Source organism: Lepidochelys kempii, chromosome 4, assembly GCF_965140285.1.
Source record: "Lepidochelys kempii isolate rLepKem1 chromosome 4, rLepKem1.hap1, whole genome shotgun sequence".
In the NCBI taxonomy this organism is placed as follows: domain Eukaryota; kingdom Metazoa; phylum Chordata; order Testudines; family Cheloniidae; genus Lepidochelys; species Lepidochelys kempii.
Window position 1 is genome coordinate 73,443,809 of NC_136383.1, and position 21,401 is coordinate 73,465,209.

At 43.3% G+C, this 21,401-nt stretch overlaps 1 protein-coding gene across 2 annotated transcripts in view; it reads right to left on the reverse strand.

The window, feature by feature from the left end:
* The window catches only part of GPM6A (glycoprotein M6A), a 345,565-nt gene that overhangs the window by 211,221 nt on the left and 112,943 nt on the right, over positions 1 to 21,401 (reverse strand). The window contains exon 1 of one of the 2 annotated variants that reach the window (XM_073341666.2): positions 12,840 to 13,350. The exons of the other annotated variant lie outside the window; for it this stretch is intronic. Coding sequence (XP_073197767.1) covers positions 12,840 to 12,876 — 37 coding nt within the window. The 5' untranslated portion in view covers positions 12,877 to 13,350. Of the gene's footprint in view, positions 1 to 12,839; positions 13,351 to 21,401 lie in introns of those variants that run through there. 2 annotated transcript variants of the gene reach the window in all.

A 21,401-nucleotide genomic window follows, 5' to 3' on the forward strand; every position in this document is an offset into this window, starting at 1 on the left:
AAAGAACACGTCAGAGATTAATTTGAATTAATTCAAGTCATCAGGGCATGTTACTATTCACCCCAGGTTGCCAAAGAAATTAGCTGAAGAAATCTCAGAGCCACTGACAATATTTGCAAACTCGTGGGTGACAGGAAAGGAAGACTGGAGAAGGGCTAACATAGTGCCCAACTTTTCAAAGGGGGGAAAAAGGAGGAGCGGGGGAACTATAAACCAGTCAGCCTGACCTTGATACTTGGATGATGAAGAGGGCGATCAATATCAGCCAACATGGATTTACTAAGATTAAATCATGCCAAACCAGCTTGATTTCCTTCTTTGATAAGGTAACAGGTTTGGTGAATAGGGGGAATGTGGAGGACATAATATGAGACTGACAGTCTCATAAGTAAGCTGGAGAAATGCAGGCTTGGTAGAACTACCATTAAGTGGATACATAATTGGTTAAACAACTGCAAACAAAGAGTAACTATTAATGGAATGAAGTCAGATTGGAATGAGGTAGCTGTTCTGGGTCTGGTGTTATTTAACATCTTTATTAATGATCAAGATGTAGGAATGGAGAGCATACTGATCAAATATGCAGATGACACAAAGTTAGGGGGGGACTGTAAACACTTTGGAGAATAGAACTAAAATTCAAAGGGGCCTTAATAAATTGGAGAACTGGACTATAGACAACACAATGAAATTCAACAAAGACAAATGTAAGGTGCTACACTTAGGAAAGAAGTACAGAATGGGGGATAACTGGTTTGGCAGCAGCACTACTGAAAATAATCTAGAAGCTGTGGTGGATCACAGCCTCAACATGAGCCAACAATGTAATGCTGTTGCAAAAAAGCAAACAGAATTTTGGGTTGCATTAACAGAGGCGTATCATGCAAGTCACAGCAGGTGATAGTACCATTCTTCTCAGCACTGGTTACTCCTCAGCTGGAGTACTGTGTCTAATTTCAGTCACCACTGTATACAAAGGATGTAGAGAAACTGGAAAGTATCCAGAAGTGAGCAACAAAGATGATCAAAGGGATTGAATGGCAACATGGGAATGACATATGAGAAAAGGCTGAAGGAACAGGGTACGTTTAGTTTGGTAAAGAGGAGATTAAAGGACAGAGGGGACATGATATAAGTCTTCAAATACTTGCAACAAATTCATTGTTTATATAAAAAAGATAGAGAAAAATTGTTCTCTTTTGCCACAGAGGGCAGGACAAGAGGCAATGGGTTCAAACTACAGTATAGCACAGGGGTGGCCAACATGTGGCTCTGGAGCCACATGCAGCTCTTCAGAAATGAATATGTGGCTCCATGTATAGGCAGCAACTCCAGGGCTGGAATTACAGGCACCAACTTTCCAATGTGCAGGGGGGTGCTCACTGCTCAGCCCCTGGCTCTGCCACAGGCCCTGCCTCCATTCCACCCCTTCCTGCCCCCTCCCCTAAGCCTGCTGTGCCCTTGCTCCTTCCCCTCTGATCCTTCTGCATGCCACGAAACAGCTGATCGGGAGGTGCGGGGAAAGAGGGGGAGGTGCTGATCAGCAGGGCTGCCAGTGGTCGGGAGGCACTGGGAGCAGGGGGGCGGGGGACTGATGGGGGGGCTGCTGATGTATTAGCTGTGGCTCTTTGGCAAATTCTTTGGTAAATTCTTGCTCCTTCTCAGGCTCAGGTTGGCCACCCCTAGTATAGCAGATTTAGATTAAATCTCAGGAAAAACTTCCTAACTGTAAGAACAATAGGACAATGGAACAAACTGCTTAGCGTAGTCATGGAAGTTCCTTCACTGGAGGTTTTCAAATAGAGGCTGGATAGCCATTTTTCTTGGATGATTTAGACACAACAAATCCTGCATCTTGGCAGGGGGCTAGACTAGGTGATCCTTGTGGTCCATTCTAACCCTATGGTTCTATGATTCAATGAAAACATCTGTTTGATCAGTCTCTCCGTGAGTTTTATATTACCCTTGTTACTAGCAAAACTACCAAATATGTTCTCTCCAATGAAACCAATATTCAAGGAGGAGAAGGAAGGAAGGAAGGAGAGCACTGTTAGGAAGTGTTGTGTATTCCTAACAAATTCAGCTAAAAGTGCTCACAGATGAGTGCTCTCAAAATGGATGTAATATTAGATACAAATAATACATTATAGAGTATAAAACAACTATCACTACATATGTATAGAGATTATAAATAGGAAAATACAAATATTACATCATACACTAAAATGAGCAGGGATTTGTTTAGGGTGGGATGAAGGAGATGAAATTACCAAAGAAGTGTTGAAAAGAAAATAACAGGGAAAATTAAAGATTGAATATAAGGAAAACTTCATGGCGGATCTTTTCTTCTCTAGAATAATCTTCCGAATAAAAAACAGTGGAAAAATCATCAACTATGTTATTTAAAACAAGAATGAAAACAGCCTTAGATAATACTGCAGAGTCTACCACTGGTGTGGGAAATAGTATAAACTCACTATATGAGTGAATAGGCTTTTTCCAGCTCCAAGATGAGAGATTCTAATGAGATCATCTAACACCAGCATACAAAAGTACCATATAAAAAGACAAATATACACACATATTTCAACAGCCATATTAAATGTTGGCCTGAAAAGAGCAAAGCAGAGAAACTCTGAGTTACCATTCCTTCCTAAACTTACTGTACTATGTAGTCTATTGGCTGAAATCTCTGGTTTGCTAAGTCAGCTTTCCACTGCTCAAAAGACATGAACTGTCCAGTAATGGACAACAGAGACATCCCCCTGCAAGGGGGACTGGTGGAAAGTCAGCGGAGGTGGCATAGCAGCTTCTGTACCAGCCTCCTCCCAACTCCCAGTATAAAGAGAGGGACAGGACATTCCAGCAGTAAGACTGACTGGAGGCGGGGAAAGTGGGCCAAGTGGAGTTCTACTCTGCCCCACTCAGTCCTCCTCTGGCATAAGGTTACCAGGGCCAGGTGCTGCTATGACAGGCTCCCTGCAGAGGTCCCCCTCTCCACCGCCTCCAAGCAGATCTCAGATGAAGTGGAGAATCTTTTCCTCTAACTTTGTGAGCCATAATACTTGAGCCTGTATGGTGAGGATGGGCTCCACCTAAACCAAAAGAGAACCAGACTGCTAGCACACAACATTAAAAAGGCCATAGCGGAGTTTTTAAACTAAGGGTTGGGAGATAGCCAACAGGTGCGGAGGAGCACATGGTTTGGAGACAGAAATCCCAAAGAGGAGGATCTATTAAAGGGGATACTCTATATTCTAGTAAAGAGGAGAGGATAGAACTTGCCTATGTACAGGTTGGAACTGAAGACAAAATGTCAAATGAAAAAGAGTCCCATTCAATTACATTACATGAAGACTGACAACTAAATACTGACAAATTTTATAAGGGTCTGTATACAAATGCTAGAAGTCCAAGATGGGTGAACTTGTGTGCCTAGTATTACATAAGGATACCAATATAATAGGCATCACAGAACCTTGGTGGAATGATGATAATCAGCGGGACACAGTAATGCCATGGTACAAAATATACAGGAATTACAGAGTAGGTCATACTGATGGGGGAGTGGCAATATATGTGAAAGAAAGCCAAATCAAATATAGTAAAATTCTTAAATGACTCAAACTATATCATAGTATCTCTGTAGAAAGAAATTCAACACTTGAACAATAAGAGTTCAGCAATAGGAATATACTACCAACCACCTGACCAGGATGGTGACAGTGACTATGGAGATTAGAGAGACTACATAAAGAAAATCCAATAATAATGGGGGATTTCAACTATCCCCCATATTGATGGGGTACATGACACCTCAGGACATGATACATAAATAACATTTCTTGACTGCTTCTTGGAGCAGTTGGTCTTGGAACCCACAAGGGGACAGGCAATTCTTGATTTAGTCCTAAATGGTGCACAGGTTCTGGTCCAAGAAGTGAATATAGTTGAACCACTCAGTAATAGCAACCACAATGTAATCAAACTTAACATCTTTGTAGGGAGGAAAATGCCAAATAAACCCACTACAGTAGCATTCAACGTCAAAAAGGGGAACTACACAAAAATGAGTAAGCTAACTTAATGGAAATTATAAGGAACTGTCACAAGAGTGAAATGGAAGCTGCATGGAAACTCTTTTAAAAAACACCATAGAGGTTCAAACTAAAAGTACACCCCAAATAAAAAACACAATACAAGGACCAAAAAATGCCACCATGGCTAAATAATAAAGTAAAAGAGGCAGTCAGAGACAAAAAGACATTGTTTACAAATTGGAAGCTAAATCCTAAGGAAAATAGGAAAGAGCATAAACTCTGGCGAGTAAAGTGTAAAAGTATAATTAGGCAGGCCAAAAAAGAATTTGAAAAGCAACTAGCAAAACACACAAAAACTAACAGCAACAATTTTTTTAAATACATCAAAAGCAGGAAGCCTGCCAAAGAATCAATGGAGCCATCCCTTGGGTACAGCAAATCAGGCTGACCGCTCCAGGCCCCATGCTTTGGGGGGGTCCCACAAGCCGGTGCAATTGGCCGGCGCAGTCGGTTCCGGAAGTGACAGATTTGTCACTTCCACCCCAGGCCCCGCACCCCATATGGACAGCCTTGAGTAGAACCACTAGACTATTGTAGCACTGAAGGAGACAGGGCATTTGTGGAGGAGCTAAATGAATTATTTTCATTGGTCTTCATGGCTGAGGATGTGAGGGAGATTCCCACATCTAAGCCATTATTTCTAGATGACAAATCTGAGGAAGTGTCCCACACTGAGGTGTTGATAGAGGAGGTTTTGGAACAAATTGTAAATTAAACAGTAATAAGTCAGCAAGACTGGACGGTATTCAGCCAAGAGTTTTGAAGGAACTTAAATATGAAAATGCAGAACTACTAAGTGTGTTATGTAACCTATCACTTAAGTCACCCTGAGTACCAGATGACTGGAGGATAGCTAATGTGATGCCAATTTTTTAAAAAAGCTCCAGAGACAACCCTGGCAATTACAGGCTGGTAAGCCTAATTTCAACACCATTCAAATTGGTAGAAACTCTGTAAAGAAGAGAATTATCAGATACATAAGATGAACACAATATGCTGGGGGAAAAGTCAACATGACTTTTGTAAAGGGAAATCATGCCTAACCATTAGAATTCTTTGAGGTTATCAACAAACAAGTAGACAAGGGTCATCCAGTTGATATACTGTCTTTGACTTTCAGAAAGCCTTTGTCAAAGTCCCTCACCAAAGGTTCTTAAGCAAAAGTAAGCAGTTATGGGATAAGAGGGAAGGTCCTTTCATAGATCAGTACCTGCTTAAAAGATAGGAAGCCAAGGCTAGGAATAAATGGTTAGATTTCACAATGGAGAGAGGTAAATAGCTGAGTCCCCCAAGGTTCTGTACTAGATCACGTGTTGTTCAACATATTCATAAATTATCTGGAAAAGGGTAAACAGTGAGGTGACAAAGTTTGCAGAAAATACAAAATTACTCAAAATAGTTAAATCCAAAGCAGACTGCAAAGACTTACACAGGGATCTCACAAAACTGGGTGACTGGGCAACAAAATGGAAGATGAAATTCAATGTTTATAAATGCAACTTAACACACATTGTAAAACATAATGCCAACTATACATACAAAATGTTGAGGTCTAAATTAGTTGTTACAACTCAAGAAAGAGATCTTGGAGCGATTAAGGATAGTTCTCTGCTCAACGTATAGCAGCAGTCAAAAAACTGAACAGAATGTTAGGAACCATTAGGAAAGGGACAGCTAATAAGAGAGAAAATATCATAAGGTGACTAAATAAATCTATGGTACACCCACACCTTGAATACTGCATGCAGTACTTGTCACCCCATCTCAAAAAACATATATTTGAACTGGAAAAAGTAGAGAGAAGAACATAAAAATGATTAAGGGTATAGAAAACCTTCCATATGAGGTGAGAGTTAAGAGACTGGGACTCTTCAGCTTAAGAAAGAAAAAGTTGAGGGAGGGTATGACAGAGGTCTATAAAATCATGAATGGTACGGAGAAAGTGTATAAAGAAGTGTTATTTCTGCAGGGTGTAGCCCGAAGATACTATGTCAAGCACCCAATGGTCCGAGGTCAGCTACGACCAGGCTGACCGGAAGGGGGCACAGGCGGTTGAGGAAAGAACAAGGGGGTGGATCCTGGAAAGTGACTAAGGTGCTGTCCTTGGGCACATCCTCAAAATACCTGCTTCTCGCTTCCTTGGCCTCTGGAAGAACCAGGCTGGGCAGAGGAATGGGCAGACTAAGGGTGACGCTGTTTAAATCCTTTGTCTCTGTCTTTCCTGTAGGAGATGGACAGGGGGACACCCCAGGACCTTGATGGAGGTGGAGGGGATGGAATGGCTTTCTAGGACAGCTGACGGGTGCGTAGGCCCAAGGAATGGAGGGTGGCATGGGAGTCTTTAAGGCCATAGAGCTGCGCATTGGTCAACTCTGTTCCCTCAAACAGAAGGTCCAGAGAACTGTAACCAGGAGCTGCACCTCATCACCACCGCAGAGGCAACAACCCTGGCTGCCAAGTCCGTAGCATCCCAGGCTATCTGGAGAGCCTCTTGCCACCGCTTTGCCCTCTTCCACCAAGGCAGTGATCTCCTGGGCTCGGTCCTGTGGGAGGCCCTCCTTGAACTTGCTGATGGAGTCCCACAGGTTGAAGTTGTACCTGCCTAGCAGGGCCTGATGGTTAGACATCGGAACATGCAGGCTGGCTGTCGAATAATTTTCCTGCCAAACAAGTCCAGCCTCTTGGCATCTTTATGTTTTGGTGTGCCACTCATCTGACCCTTTCATTGATGGCAGACATGACCAGGGACCCTGCTGGAGGGTGGGTGTACAGGTACTCAAATCCCTTTGTGGGCACATAGTACTTCTTTTCCACCTTCTTGGAGGTAGGTGGAATGGACGAGTGGGTCTGCCACACAGACTTGGCAATTTTAAGGACCCCTGGGTGGATGGGCAATGCAACCTGGGCCAGGGTGGAAGGTATGACATTAAAGAGGTCGTCGGACTCCTCCGCTAACTCCTCAACCTCCAAGTTCAGGTTGGCAGCCACCCTTTTGAGCAGGGTCCACTGCTCCTTGAAGTTGTCAGAGAGGCTGCTTGTTTGCAAGAGGCCCCCGAACGCTTCATCCAGAGATGACAAAGATTACTGCACAGCAGAGGGAGGGGCGGCTTCCCCTAGCTCATCCAGGGCATCGGAGCCCGCTGTGTTGCCCCCGTGTCAGATTCGACACCGTGCTCCAACACGCAGGAGCTGGGCTGGTCTCACGGGCTGGTGGTGATTCGCCTTTTATAGGTGAGGGGCTGAACTCCCCTTCAGGCTTGGACCATGGCCCTTCCAGTGACATCACAGAGCTGTAGATGTCTGAGTCTGCCAACTGACACTCATCGGCGACCAGTGAGGAGAGGGCAAGAATCCATGCCAGCCTGAAGAGCAGTACCAGGGAGCCGGAGACCGGTGGTGACTGGGAACAATCCTGCACAGGGGGGACTGACGCCTGGAAGACCGCCTAGGTGATGGTGAGCTGCGCCATGATAAACTCTGGCGGGAGGCCCGATAGTACCAGGGGTACAGGGATCAGCATCGTGACTCAGGTGTGACTTGCAGGCAGAGACCTTGGCATCAGGGACCTGTGTCTTCTAACCAGGGACTGAGGCTGTGGTGCCAGGGTCCAAGGCCGCAGTGATGGGGACTGATGCCTGCAGTCCAGGGATTGGGGACACTCCCACTGCTTTAGGGGGTGGTCCCATAACCAGCTTGCCCATAGATGCCGGGACCTGGGCTAGGTCTGTCGTCTGGCTTGACGTCTGGTGCCGGTCAGCCTACTTGCTGTTTGGCTGCCAGGCCCACTTTGGGCACAGATGACCCTATCAGGGGCTGATACCCCCTTCTGCTCCCAGAAGTCAGAGGCAGGTCCCTGGCTGGACTAGGGGGGCTGACCCCAGAAGTACCCCCAAGCAGCTTTGGGGTGGGCACATGACCTGACACAGGTCCTTTGCCTGAAGCCCCCTTTTCCTGTGGTGCCGGTGGGCCCGTCGACTTTGACTGCTTCTTAGGCACCGGGGGGGGGAACAGTGCCAGGTGGATTCCGGTGCTGGTGGTGTACTGTGTGCCAACACCAAGGTGTCGGGCACGGAGTCCAATCGAGAGGGCTTCGAGGTAAGATGAAGCGAAGCCTCCACGAGGAGGGCCCTTAAGCAGATATCCCACTCCTTCTGAGTTCGAGGGCAAAAAACTTATTTCAGATCCTGCACTTATCCTTTCTGTGGGACTCCCCCAATCACTTTAAACAGCTCTCCTGGGGGTCAGTAACAGGCTTCAGCCAGCTGCACACTGAACATGGCTTAAAGCATGGGGAATGGGGCATGCCGGGCTCCGAGACGAAGTCCCAGCTGGGTCTCTAATGCCTAAACTCTACTCTAACACTTAACTTAAAGGTCTAACTCAATACCTATCAACTAACAACAAAGGAGACAGAACAATGGACTGTAAGAATCACTAATGCTTTTGTGATGCAAAACAAGGCGCTCTGACCAATCGTCATAGGCGGTAAGGAGGAACAGAGAGGATGTAGGGTCAGCAGCACCTAATATACCAGCACATGAGCACGGCAAAAATCTCCAATGACTGTTCTTGTGGGCATGCACACATCTAGAATGGAATCGACATGAGCAAGCACTCGAAGAAGAATTGTTGTTTGGCTGGTAATATTCAGAGTGCTATGAACTGTATATTACATTACATTATATTGAATTATATATGGAGAGTTTTAAACTTTGTAAAAGTGCTCAGATCATTAGGTAATTATTGTTTATATTACAGTAGTGCCTAGAGATCCCAAACAAGATCAGTTTCTCACTGTGCTTGGTGCTGTACATATACATAGAAGGAGACAATCCCCACCCCCAAAGAGTTTACAGTCCAAATATACAAGACAAAAGGCACAGAGGAAGTTATCTGTCCCAGATTATACAGCAAGTTATAGACAGATGAGAGAGTAGAAGTCCATTCTCATGAGTCACAGTGCAGTACCCTGCACCCCCGGAACATGCTCCTCTCTAAATACGGGCACTTCTTATTATACATAATTACACTCAGTACAGATACATGAGAAGCATCAACAATAAACATTTTCCCACACTGTTCTGCTAATGTACCTTAAGGAAAACTGGAGGTTCCAGAGTAGTTTAAATTCTACATTGATACAGTCTTATGATTTGTGGTGCAGTAGCACTGGAATTCAGGACCCATGCTAAGTGCTGCATAAAATGTGTAATAAAAAGCCCACTGTTTCTTCCACAAAAAACTTTCTGCTGAGGTGACAAACAGTGATGCAGAAACTGGACTGAGACCACCCAATTTTTTTTCATGTATCAAAATGAATAACAATCTGCTATTACCATCTTTCCACCACTCGTGACCTGGGAGATTAACCACTGACATTACTTAGCTTTTATGGATGGGATATTTGAAAAGCACCTAAGTGACTTAATAGCAAGTGTCCCACCGAAAGTCAGGGAGCTCCTTACTCACTGAGACACTTCTGCAATGTTCACACTTTATCTTATTAATAATAACTTGAACCATCATCTCTATCACCTTTGTGTTTTTCAGCAGTAGAACGACAAAACTCTTGCTGACTTTGCTCTGACTTTGGATTTCCTATGAACACAGTACAATGTCAAAGAGCTCCTTATATTCCTTTCATAGACACTGTAATGGCTGAAAGGTCTCCCAAGATATTATGCTATAGATATTTAGTGAGACTATTATTTTTAATGTGCACCCAATAGATACACTGTAATGTTTTGAAGGAAAAGTCCATTTCCATGCATAGGTCTAATTCTTGGACAGGAATGGCCTAGTGGATGTAATTGGACTTGTCTCACCAACCTCTGCTCACTTGGGAGACAATGAGATGGGCCAAGGACCAACAAGAAAAGAAAAGGGGCCTTCCCATAGTTTAAGTGCAAACATGAATAGATAATAAATAAAGAGCACTTATACACCCTTTTACATATTTAAACTGCTGAACACACATTAACAAGATAGGTTAGCATGAGCTTTATTTTCTGAATGCGGAAACTGAAGCTGAGAGAAGAAGCTACTTCCACACAGCAAGACAATACTGGAGAAAGCATTTGAACACTAGAGTGTCTGATCCCCAATCATGATGCAGCTTCACAGTGAATCTGCATCAGAAACCAGATAATTAATACATATTATGTATTATTTGTCTGATTTCTAAGGCTAATGTGTCTGTCCAGCAGTCTCCTTTGCTGGCAGTTTGTTTCCCAAATTATAGCCCTAAAAGAACTTTTAACTGTCAAAAACTGGAATTTATAGATAATATACAGGCAGAATCCTTTGCTCAAACAGTGACATTCAGTGTATCACTATAGAAAATATACTGTTTGTACTCACTGGTATTTTATTGTATTTGACTCTATAGGAATAAAATGGTTGTTGAAGCAGCAAGTACCATATTAGAGCTATTTGCATTGTATTTGTGAAATGCACCAATATGAAACTATTCACTTCCATCATGGCTGCTAGCAACATGTAATGCCGTGCCGTGGGTGGTTCAAAGCATCTGCTATGAAAGGTGTAGGAGTTGGGAAGCAGTGACAATTTATACTCCCATTGATTTTATAGCAAGAAGAGAGAAGGAGAGAGGCAGAAACAAGTAGCTTCACTCAAGATGGAAGCATGAAGAAAATTAGAATAAACATGTCTTGATGAAAGTTGTTGGGATATTCCATTAAGGAAAAATAACAAGTGATGGTCCAGCTAAATTATAACTATACACTGCTCAACCTTGGCAAAGCACACCACAATAGAAGTGCTATGGTTTGTGAAAGCAACTTAGGACAGAAGTACCAAAGTGTGTAACTAGAGACAATATTCTTCCTCCAAGGCAAAGTGCAGCCTTTAAAGCATGTGTAGTGACCAGCGATCACAGTACTTTCCTTAACAGCCCCTTACAAACTCAGGTCCCAACTCTTCTTCCCTTCATGGGTCCTCATTTTATTCCCAAATCTTGAATTCCAGCCTTCTGTGGGGGTAAGGGGACTCCTCTTTCCAACAACATATCCACAAACACAGTCACAGCAATTAACCAACACCACCCCTCCTGCATAAGGGAAAATAAATAATATATTGGGATCTCAACACATTTCTGCCCAGACTTGTGATGACAGCTGGGCACTACTAAAGGCACGGCATTCTAAATGGGGGGAAAATCTGTTGCATTAGCTATTGGTGTAATCACACTATTAATCACATTATTTTGAGAGGCTATTGGTCGTTCAAACTGCTTGTCATTTGAACAATGAGGACACAGTTATCTATAGCAACTTGTTCATGCAATCCACTAATTGATTCACATTTTTCTTTGGTAATTTTTACAGTTTTCAAATTGGATTTTTTTAAATGAGGAATTAAGGGTTCCTGAATTGTACATTGTTTCTCCAAATCAGTGTTTCATTTGTGGCTAGGTATTTGGATTCAATTGTCAGATATCCTGTCAGTTCACCATATTGTTTATAAATTAATCTGTTTTACATTTGATACATATATTCTGCTTTGTTGTGTGACAATCTACTGTACATCTAGATAAACACAAGATAATAAACACTCCAAAGCTGCATTTAGTCTAAGTGGGTCAGTTCTAATGAGCAAGCATGACATTTACATGTAACAAGCAGATTGATCGGAGTGTTGAAAAACGGAATATGGCATCAACTCAGGAAATATGCATATACATGGAGTTTAGGTTATCCAATTTTCTTACATCCAAAATGTCCCTCTCAAGCATTGATCTCCGAATCAATTTAGATTAAACAGTATCTGTGATTTAGATGTGGCAAATTTTTGCCAGCATTACCTTTTCACTTACAATACAAAAAATGCCCTCATTTCAATACATCTAGATAAAATCCAGCATGGACAGAACAGAAAGAGAACACAGTTGCAGTGATCATACACTCTGCTCCTTAGAGAAAAGGACGTTATGAACAGTATATTTCCTGAGCTACAACTTGATATACTGTACAAGCAAGAACAATCTAGGGGTGTACCTTTAAAAAACAGTAATACGCCCAGCAACAATCAGCTACATACAACTTTGTCCAGAGATTTTGAAATAGGAATACCATGACCATGCTGTGTATTTATTTTTTCTAACACAAACTGAACTGCACTGTGCAAAAACAAAAAGCTAACTGGATATATACACTGCAAAATTTACAACCAATCCCTTCATAGATACTATAGCAAGGCTGCTTCCACAGATACCTAAAGAAATGGGGGGGGGGGAAGTGAAAGAAATATAGACACCTCCCAGATATATACAAAATATACTCCAGGTCTTTGTTCAGTTTAGACACCCATTGAAAGGTGTAAATAATGGTTACATTGTTAGATTTCTAACTCCAACTAGCTCCAAATACTGTGTGAGTGGCTCTCTCATAGTTCACAGTGGGCTCCCTTGACCCAGCTAGACAAGCGTGAAAACATGAAATAAATGAAGGTTAACAAAGGACTGGTCTGGGAAACAGTCCACATTAAAAGCTTGCAGTGTTACTACTATGCATATAAGACTGTGCATTTGAATTCCATAAGTCTTAAATATTCACAATCACAATATTAATTCCAGACATTACTTCAAGAAGCCAAATGGAAAAATCTTTCATATCTGCTACACCAGGATATTCACTAGCCTTAGAGGCATGCACCCAAAGCAAATAAGGAAACTGCAAAATAATACCATATTTGTAAACGGAAAACTATTTATCACAATACCTTTTTGTGTTTGTCCCTCTTCCATATTCTCTTCCATGGCTACCTTTCTTCACTACAAACTGCTACACAGAATTAATCAAAAGCTTCAATTAGATGTTGGAAAAAGTGTGGGGTGCTTTTTTCCTGGGAAGCTCCAACAGCAGAGGCTTAGGCAAGTCCTCAGAGCTTAGCTAAGGCTCTCTCACTCTCCTTGTTTGCTTGGAGACAGGCTGTCAAGTGTAATTTCATTCAAATTACTCTTCCGTGAAGATTATCAATTTTTCTTCTCAAAGCTGCCCATTGTATATCACTGTAAACAGGTATTCAAATGAACAGCCAGTGAATTTTAGGGGGAAATTTGGTGTCCGTCCCAGTAGCAGTGACACTGTAATTCATAAGCCTTGCTTTGCATATAAAATGGGGGAAAGAAATTGAGGTTTGTATTGAAATCTGCGTTTTAAATTGGAAACAGGCTGCACTGAGAACAGATGGAGGGGAGTCCTCCTAACATGAAGCAGACCACCAACCCATAATTCCCCCTATTTGCTACCAAAGTGGGAAAACCCAGATGCCTGTGGGTTCTTTATGCTGCAGTAGTTGTCTCACTCTCGGTCAGATTCATTACTAATATTCTCCTTCATTTTCTCGCTCTCTCATATATTTATACTATTTGGGTATAATTAGTATTAGAAATACATACTATTATACTTATTCTATAATGTATTCTGACAGGCTGCAAAAGGGTTTGTTCAAAAGAAGGATACACCTTTATAGTTTAAGGTGGGTTTTTTTCAAGTATATATATAAAAAAGCAGAAAGTATGAAATAGAGAATATTACTGACTGCCCATCAAATCCTCTATTTAAGGTAAATTATCTCTCACAATGCCACAAATTGACAGATGTGAATTTAAAATAAGACAGCGAGATGTTTAAATAAATATTCTATCCATTTTTTTCCTGCAGTATAGCATGCAAAATTATCAGCAGGCTGTAGTACCTTATTAAAAGATGGAACCTTTTCAAGATGGTGAAGCTTAAAACAAAACAAAAACAAAACCCCACACATTACACAATCTTTGTCATGGATTGTTGGAGGAAAAACACAGGTTCAGTACATTGTGGGGGCACTTACTTGTTTGGGGAGCTGTGCAGTCTGATTTGAAATGCAAATTGGACACTGCAGTCTATCAATAAATTAGCATTTTTGTACCTTGGCCTGTTGAGTGGCATAGCATCATCTTAAGAGTTTGAATACTTCCTAGAAGTGCAACAAGAAAAACACACACAATGTGTGTTCTGGGGTTTTTTTCCCCATCCTCCTGGGAAAACATGACTAATTCTCACCATGAATCTAAAATGTCAAGACTTAAAATGGGTAAACACAGAAGCAAAACTATTTTTAATGTGATGTTATTAAAAGGGACCCCCTCACCAGCTCGCTCTAAGTTTAAAATTGTTTTCAAGTCTGCTAAATATTTTGTATACTATTTTGTTTGTAACAGTTCACATCAACAGAAATTTCATGAATTTGTACATTCAGATAGATACCTACCTGACCATTCTGTTTTTAAAATACACCTATCTAGCACTTTCGTTGCATGTACACCTCTTATATGGAATAGATAAGGACCAATTTACAACAGATTCAGTCTTCCCAGACCCCCTAGATATTTTTCAAACCAAAATCTCCCAAAACCACCACTCAGCTGCTCATCTATCTAAGATGGCTTCAACATTGTAGTATGCAAGGATCTTGCCTCCCCCAGAAAATCTGGGGAAACAAATGAGCTTGCAGCATGACCTAAAAATCCACAGATTTGGATTTTGTTGAATTGCATCATAAAATGCATGTCACAGCTGAACATTCCTTATTGAGAACACCCTCCTCTAGGCCCCCCATTATTAAACCAGGGGAGTATTAGCTTAAGCACCTGAGAGGAACTGAACTACCATGGTATCATAAGGGGAGATGTGAGGTGAGAAGACCTATTAGAGCCCACTAGGGACAGTGTATCTCCTCCCCAAGGCAGCAGTACTATGGTTACTACCAGACCCCTCTGAGAACCTCACTATCAAAGGCAACATCAGCTGATTTGTGCATACCCTGCCAGTGGTGTCTCCAGAAGGTCTCAGCACATCACATGGCTACACAGCACAGCTAACCCATCGAGCCTCTTTGTGCTCCATCCAGGAGATGGCGATCTCTTGGAAAAAGTGAGCTTGAAGCTTCTCTGAGCAGGGAACACACACAAGGAAGTAGGGTTACCAGATGCTGGCTATTATCCAGTGGCAGAGGATGTATCCGGATTGCTTCTACTCTTTGTGGGGCCCTTTGCACAGCACAAACAAAAGGGACTTGTGTAAGAGTTTGGTTTCAGAAAGGTAGACCCTAAGAACAAACCAGACATGCAGAGAATGGGACCGGACCTCAAGTCTTGCCTTACGTTTGTGGCAGAAATTCAACAGTGAGACCTCCTAAATAAGGTGAATGGCTGAGACCAAATTGGGAGCAAGTCCACAGAACAAACCTTCTCTATGTGATGTTTCATTTTCCACAAGCCAGGGCTGTGAGTTCAGACTCTGGAATGGGTTAGTGACCACTAGAAAAATTGCTTTCCATAACAGGAGAGAGCATGGACTGGTGAAGTTAGGACCAAATAAGTCTGAACTGAGAGCAAGTGAGAACTAGATTTAACTAAAAGGGATAGAGCCACACGAAACAAGAGTCCTAGAGAAAGAGACTGCCCTAAGGAGCCTAGCTACGGGAGAAGAGGTGTGAACCCCACTGGGAAGCTTCCTATGGACTTTAATAGAGCTGAGGGCAGAGGTCTGGACCCTAATGGAGATAGCACAGAGACTCTCTGAACCCCATTCTGGAAGAACTCCAGAAAGGACGGTGTGATAGGGTGTCCAACCCACACAAGGCTTAAAAAGGTTAAAGTGGCCAGGTATGCCAATTTACTTCTCAGGCTGCACCAGGAGGAGCAACCAGGGATTGATTAAATAAAGCTCATCTTGACAGGAACAGGAGGTGCCTGTATAAAACCCAGAGACTCAGAGAAAGGGGCTGCAGGGAAGTAGGCTGCAGTCATTCCGTGAGCAGAGGGAGTTGGAAAGCTGACAAACCCAGAGAGGTGGGAAGCCAGGAAGATGGGAAAGCAGCAAGGTAGGACAGAGCAGGCCTTGGCTGCTGACTAGAGGGCCCCTGAGCTGGAACTTGGCATAGAGGACAGGCCCAGGTTCCCCTACCAGCTACTGGGGGCATGTCACAGGCCAGGCAAAGGACAGCGGACTGCCTGGGATGATTTATTCTAGAAAGACTTTGTTACATACCTCCTGTGGAAGGGGAAACCACATAGTGACCTGGCCTGAAGGCCAAGCCATGAAGAGGTGGCTGCAGTTCCTGAAGCCAGATGGGCTGCGGGGCAGGAAGGATAGGTAAAGATACCACCAGAGAAGGGTGCTACACCTGGCAGAGCTAATCCCCAGGACTGCCAAGAGGAGGCACCACCAGCAGCAAGTGAACCCTGTGACAGAGTGGATTGTAAATGTCTTGGCTAACATCCAATGGAAAAAAAAAAAAGACAGACCATGCCCTACAATAAGCAGAGTAAGTACACTTCTTTCATGAAGGTAGATTAACAACAAGGACATGGATGAACATTCCTGGATTTGAAAGGAAAGAGGGTTCATAAGATTTGTGGGGTGGAACTGATGTGTAGGAAACCCTTTCTTTCTGCTAGGCAAAGACAGATCATAGGGTAGCTTGTGGGAGGGGCTGGGCACACCAGGCCCATCTATATCATTGTGGGGCCATACAGAATCATAAGTCACTGATTTCTTTCTGCTTTCTTAGACACATAGGAAGTAGAGGAAGGAAGACCTAAGATACCTCCCTCACCTTTGAAATGGAGAAGGTACCCTGTTCCTATGCGTAAGGACCAAGGCATTTTCAATCATATCTGGGAACTAGGGAGCTGAAGCTTGATGTGAAAGAAGTTGATCAAAGGAGGCCAGGTACCAGGTGTGACATTCCCCTCTGGTTTTATCCAGACCGGTGATCAGCTAGGTCACCCCAATCCTTGACTCTGGGAGCCAGCCTTACCTTGCTCTGCTGTGAGAACCCTCACTCCTGAGCTATTCACGCACAGCCTCTGGCATGTAAGCTGCTCCTTGAGTTGTGCAACCGAATGACACTAGCCAATATCTCCGGTCCCAGACACAACCCTAGGAACCTCCATCTTGCAGTGCCCAGTTATGCCCGCTGGACGCTGCAAGCTTATATGAGTTCGTCAGTTTAACAAGGAAATTGATATATAGCAGCCTTGTTATCCCAAAGGGAGCCTCTGACATGCTTCAAACCAAACGCATTGTTTCAGTTAGGATAAACAAATTTATTAACTATAAAGATAGATTTTAAGTGATTATAAGTCAAACCATAACAAGTCAGATTTGGTCAAATGAAATAAAAGCAAAACACATTCTAATCTGATCTTAACACTTTCAATGCCCTTACAAACTTAGATGCTTCTCACCACAGGCTGGCTGGTTACTCTTCAGCCAGGCTCTCCCCTTTGATCAGCGCTTCAGTCGCTTGGTGTAGTGTCTGTAGATGTTGGTGGAAGAGAGAGAGAGAGAGAGAGAGCATGGCAAATGTCTCTCCCTTTTATCATGTCCTTTCTTCCCTCTTGGCTTTGCCCCCCCCCTTCAGAGTCAGGTGAGCATTACCTCATCACAGTTCCAAACTGACCAAAGGAAGGAGGGGTGACTCCCTTGAGAGTATAACGGATTCTTTTGTTGCTGCCTAGGCCACCGGCCTTTGTTCCTGTGAGGCTGGGCTGGGTTTGTCCCATACCTGTCCTGATGAGGGTGAACTGCCTCTCTGCTCTTGGAGAGTTTTGGCCTGGGCTTATTTTAAGACATGAGGATACATTTTCAGCCTCATAAATACATACATGAAATTAAAACCTATAACATTACTGTAACAACAATGTTCAGTGCATCATGAGCCTTCTGAAGACACCCGACATGACAAACTTTGTATTGGATATCATACAATCATTTTACAAGGATTAACATAGGGGTGCTAGGTGTTCCCCTGAGGTACAGAGCATCACACCAGGTCACTTCTTGGCTGAAGACTTCCCACTAGAGATAGCATTCATCCAGATGGAGGCCTTTCTGGTTCAGCACAATGTCTGGGCACATGTAGGGCCTTGACAGACCCCAGGATTTTCTCTTCCTAGTGGAAGACATCATTAGAATCTGGAAGAGATTACTCCAAGTTCAGCCTTGATGATTCAGGTAGGCCATCATGGGGGCATTGTTGGACCTGGTTAGAATGTGGCTCTCAAGTCCCCCATAGCCAATCTACTGGCCGCTCAAAACAATGGATGGTGAGGTCAGGCTTTTGTTCCTGAGGAGATGATGCCTCGACTGACTGAACTGTGACTGCTCCATCCATATTGATGCACTGAGAGTCCAGAAGTGAGGTTCGCTTTATAGTGTGAGACCCTGTCAGCTCCCAACTGAGATGTGATTTTTGTGGTTGAACGAAAGGAATTAGGTCCTGTGTTCTCCTCTATTGAGGAAAAGAAGAAAAGCAGATGTTGGAGAGGCAAAGAATGAATTCAAGCCTGGGACCAGATTCTAACAGAGCAATATGGTGCTATGCACAAATAGATAGGCACTAAGCCACTAACGTGGACAAGTTCAAGTAGAGTCTCTAGTTTGAGGATTATGTCAGGGGTGGTAAAGACTGTCCACCATTACCTTTATTACAGAAGTGTCTGTGAGGGAGTAAGAGAACTCTTCTCCCAATTCACTACCAAGCTGAGCTGCCAGAATCTCAAATGTCGGGGACTGGGCCAGACTGGGAGTTATTCAGACCCCTTTCTTCCTGAAGAATGCTTCAACAACCACAATTATGTTCAAAACAGTCCTTGGGGCTGACCAATACTAAACGAAAGAACTTGGTGTTAAACTGGAAGTGCAGGTGTCCTGCAGAGAATCTGAGGAACCTCTGGTTGGTTTTTATTATAGGATATTACTGGTAAGCCTCCTTTAGAGCAATGGGTGCCAAACAGTCACACAGACCTATGACTGTTAGCAATAAGTGAAGAGACTCTATTCTGAAGGTTTGACACACTGATTCAGCACACTAAACACATCTTGCACCAGCTGAAGCTTCAGAAGTCTTGAGGTATAGCCCCATGTAGAACACATTGCACTGCAAAGTTATGGGTGTTGTGGCCAGGATGTAGGTGGCCTGGCCTAGTAGTCAGAGCAGGAGTCAGATCTAGTGGGCAGAGCAGATATCCAGATGTGGGGGAAAGCCAAGGGTCAGCACCAAAGTCAACTACTTAATTACCAGAGCCTTGGGTCAAACCAGGGTCAGGAACTGAAGCTGTGGGTCACAGCCAAGGTCAGATACCAAATGCCAGAGCCCAGGTCAATCCAGAGTCAGTGTTAGAAGTTGGAGGCCACCGTTGCAGACAGGACTGGTAACTGATGGTGGAAGTGAGGTTAAGGCAGGAACTAGACAAGAAGCAATGATCAAGCACAGAGCAGGAGCATACTGGGAACAGGAGCAAAGGCAGGGAGGAGGCAGGAACCAGAGCAGAGCAGGAATCAGGAACAAGTTTCAGTTCAAGAAGCAGGTACAAGCAGGGTCAAATGCAGCCACAACAGGAAATCACCTTGTTGCTCAGACAACTTCCTGTGCCTCATTCTGATTTATATAATGTGGTTGGACAAATTGGTGGAGCCCAGGTGATCCTCCAACCAAGGTTTCCCTGGGTGGTACCATGGCTGAGGTTGTAGTCCTACTAGCTTCTCAGCCCACCATGCTTCAGCAAACATTGGATGAAGGCTAGTATGTGGCAGCTGATCTGAGAGCTCCCAAACCTGGGTTCAAGACCTGGTATATTCACAATGGGTCACTGAGGAATGGCCCTCATTAGAGAGAGAAGATTGTAACCTTCTGGCCAAGTGTAAATGACAGAATGCTATGCAGGCATCTGAAAGAAGATGCAAGTCCCAAAGAACACCCAATTGATGAATTAGAGTAATTAAAAGGTGTGCAAATGCCCGGCTCAGTGAGAGGTGATATAAATTCAGACATTTCTTCTGACTTGGACTTTCCAGCATAATCTCAGTCTCTCTCTGAACTGAGTTACAGTCAGTTCACTCTCATTCAAACCCTGATCCTAGCCAGATATTCTATAAGTCAATCAACATTACTAGCAGATCTAATGAAAGAGTGACATACAGTTGAGAGTCATCTACCATACAAGTAAATCTTGCTTGCACATGCAAATTCAATTGCTGGGTAATACCTGAGAAAAATCAGTTTTAATTTTTGAAGTGTTTTTGGGGTGGAGGGATATAAGGGTGACTATGATCCCTCTGTTTACGTTTTATGACTTGCTCCATCACCACCCTCAGAGGCTTTCCTTCACAGCAATCATCCATCCTCTTCAGAAGAGCGGGACACAGCTCCCTCTGGAATCTGTCAACACTATAATAATGATGAGCCAGGGAGCAAAGGACAATTCAAACTCCATTTCAGGCTCTCTCAAAGTTTTTAAGTGTTCTGCAGCCTGTGTTGGAGGATATATAATAAATGCAACATTATAATGAAACCAATTTACAGTCAATGCTCTCTCTTTTTGACCCAATTAATCCCCACCATCTCCCTATAGTGTCTCTCTCTACTCCTCCCACCCCTCTTCCCCACTACTAATGTACACAACAGATAGCAGTCTGAAGAATGTTGCAGGTTTAACATATTACCATATGAAGCTACCCTTAGTCTCTCATTTCCCCATATCTTTCAGATGGCACTGAAAATACACCAGCAGATCTGGCAGCTTCTCTCCCTGGATCTCAGCTGTCTACAGAATGTGTAATATTTTAAGAACACACTACAGTCTAGGACATATATGTTCAATCCAATAACAATTCATTAAAATGAACATATCCCCCAATACGTAAAGTGCCTGACCACTCCCCTCCCAACTGTCAATCCATTAACCCCTTCCCAGCTGTCAGTTATCAAACAGAAGCCTGATCTGCACCCCCTCTGACTGACCAACTGGTCCTAGTTTCCCACACTCTCCTGGGATTTCTCCTAGCATCCACCAGTTCCAGTAAGGTGGGCCTCAGTAAGGCATTTTTGATGCATTCTGTTGTTCCTCAAAAAAAGGGGGGCATTTCTCTAAGGCACCAAGACTTTCTTAAAATATATGCTGTATAAAATTGTACTACTTTATTTGCAAATGTGAGCATTTAACTCACATCCCTTCACTGACTTAATCACCCTTATGCATATTACATTCTAGCTAATCATCCACACCTGTAAAAAGTACTAAACAGGTCTGCTCCTATCTACATTTCAGCTGTCCTCTCTTCCTGATCCTGCACTCTAAAGAATATCACTCCGCAGAATCTTCTGTCACATTCCAACCCTTGTGTGTCTTTTTCATGATTTGTCCTAAACTTGGAATATCCTCCCTTTGCTCACAGGATTTAAGGCCACAGGGAGCCACTAGATCATCTAGTCTGACCTCCTGTATATCAC